The sequence below is a fragment of the Echinops telfairi genome, unplaced genomic scaffold (genome assembly GCF_000313985.2).
Source record: "Echinops telfairi isolate 266 unplaced genomic scaffold, ASM31398v2 ScPeMD7_7400;HRSCAF=8409, whole genome shotgun sequence".
NCBI classification, from domain to species: Eukaryota; Metazoa; Chordata; class Mammalia; order Afrosoricida; family Tenrecidae; genus Echinops; species Echinops telfairi.
The window spans coordinates 62,221,098-62,223,033 of NW_022111300.1; the positions used below are offsets into that span (position 1 = coordinate 62,221,098).

The 1,936-nt window shown below is 47.3% G+C and overlaps 1 protein-coding gene across 1 annotated transcript in view; it reads left to right on the forward strand.

Annotated features, from left to right (window-relative positions):
- LOC101663889 (glyoxylate/hydroxypyruvate reductase B-like) overlaps window positions 1–1,936 on the forward strand; it is a 35,622-nt gene that overhangs the window by 14,329 nt on the left and 19,357 nt on the right. The window contains exon 3 of the mRNA XM_004715928.2: window positions 758–929. Coding sequence (XP_004715985.1) covers window positions 758–929 — 172 coding nt within the window. The remainder of the gene's footprint in view (window positions 1–757; window positions 930–1,936) is intronic.

Genomic DNA, 1,936 nt, shown 5'->3' on the forward strand with positions numbered 1-1,936 from the left:
GCGTATTGGCTGTGAGACTCTGAAGTCACTATTGAGAGGTCAACATTGAGACACTGAAGGGAGATAGAATTGAGACAAAGAATGTGAGGTTAACAGCGGCTTTATTAGGATAGGGAAAGAGCTCCCGGGAGGGGAGGGAGAACAGAGAAAGGGACGGGAGAGTATCTTGAGCTCCGGAGCAGGTTCCGAGACCCAACGAGTTAGGTCAGGGAAATCGTGCCTGTCGGGTGGGGCAGTGGGATATTTGTAGGATTGGGGTCAGGGAAATACGCAAATAAGGTAGAGAGAGCTGCTGTTGCTTGTGCCCATAAGGAGAAGGGAGGCATCCTGGTGTGCAGCTGCAGTCTGAGTCCTTCACAGACCAGCTTCTTGGAATGTGGGGGAAGAGGCTGCACAGTCCAGCTCTGGCCTTGAGAGGCGAGCGAAAGGGGTTGTGTGGACCCTGCCCAGAGAGGTAAGCTCCTTGGAATGCTGGAGGCAGGGACTGCAAAGTCCAGCAGATCACCTGTCTTTCTGAAAAGCTTGGGGAAGGGTTTGCATGATCCGGACCTGGCCCAAACAACTAAGAATAAACTCCCACTTAATCCCAGTGTTCACTTGCTGAGACACTTGTTCACTGCCACGGAAAAATGCATGAGCACCTGGGGGGGCACAGTGGGTGTTCTCTAATTGACCACTCTGGACACGTCCACACGAGAACTGTGGGGCTGTGGTTGGTGCCATATCTTTTGTTCACTCTGTACCTTGTTCATTTTAGGTCATGAGTTGGCTTGTTCACCAAATACAAAGGTAATTTCAATAAATTGGATGGGTAAAGAAGTGACAGGGGCCACTCTGGGAATCGTTGGCATGGGAACCATTGGCTACAAGATCGCTCAGCGGGCCAAAGCCTTCAAAATGAAGATTCTGTATCACAATAGGAACCGCAGGTAAAACTCAGAAAATGGGCTTTTGAATCAGCTGGGTAGACTTTGTAGCATCACAGCCTTAACTGTTGCTGGGTCTCTTGTTCTTCCATTTTCACAAGCCCCTTGGCTTCTCTCCAACAAGTGAAATTGTTGATCAAGAAAGGCCTCTGATATTTTAATGGTTACCTAGAAATACAGTTGTAACTCCTTTTCATTGGACAACTTTCACCAGGAAGAAAAGAGAAAGAACTCCGTGTGTGTTCTTTTTATTTGGCGTAGTGATTGTATATTGGGCTGTGAGCCACAGATACGCAGTTCAAAACCACTAAACATTTCTCAAGAGAAAGATAGGGCTTTCTACTCCCATAAAGAGTCACAGTCTCAGAAACCCACAGGGGCAGTTCTACCCCACCCTATAGGGCCACAAAGAGTCAGCATCAGCTCCAAAGTGATAAATCTGGTTGGTTTGGACCCCTATGGAGCAGTTTGCTTCCTTCAGTACTAAAGTGTGAGAGAGGCTTCAACAAGTCATGGAGAATGGAATCATAAGTTAATACAAATTTCCCAACAACTTTTTGAAAACCCCCTGTACATTCTCATGTTGCTTCTCCCAAAGCTTTTGAAATTTACACAGGTTCTCTAACCAGGTAGCAAGAATGGCCCATCTGGGTCCCCATGAAAATGTCTTCCTCAGTGCCCTGCTTGCTGGGGTTAAGTGACAGCCAGTGTCCCACTCACGGGAGCTGCAGCTTCGGGGCACTTTTCTCACCTCCAGCAGGTTGCAGGCTGATTTGTGAAGGCTCTGGAACTTTTGCCTCCGTAGCTGCTTTCCACTTGGGCCCAACTCTCTCCCTGGGCTTTCCACACAGACATGCACCCAGTGGCTCTTCTGAAACTTGATTTGCTGACAGACAAATGTTCATGTTCAAAGAGACCTTTTTTTTTTTTTTGGAGCTCATACAACTCTTATCACAATCCATACATACATCAATTGAGTAAAGCACATTTGTACATTCATTGCCCTCATC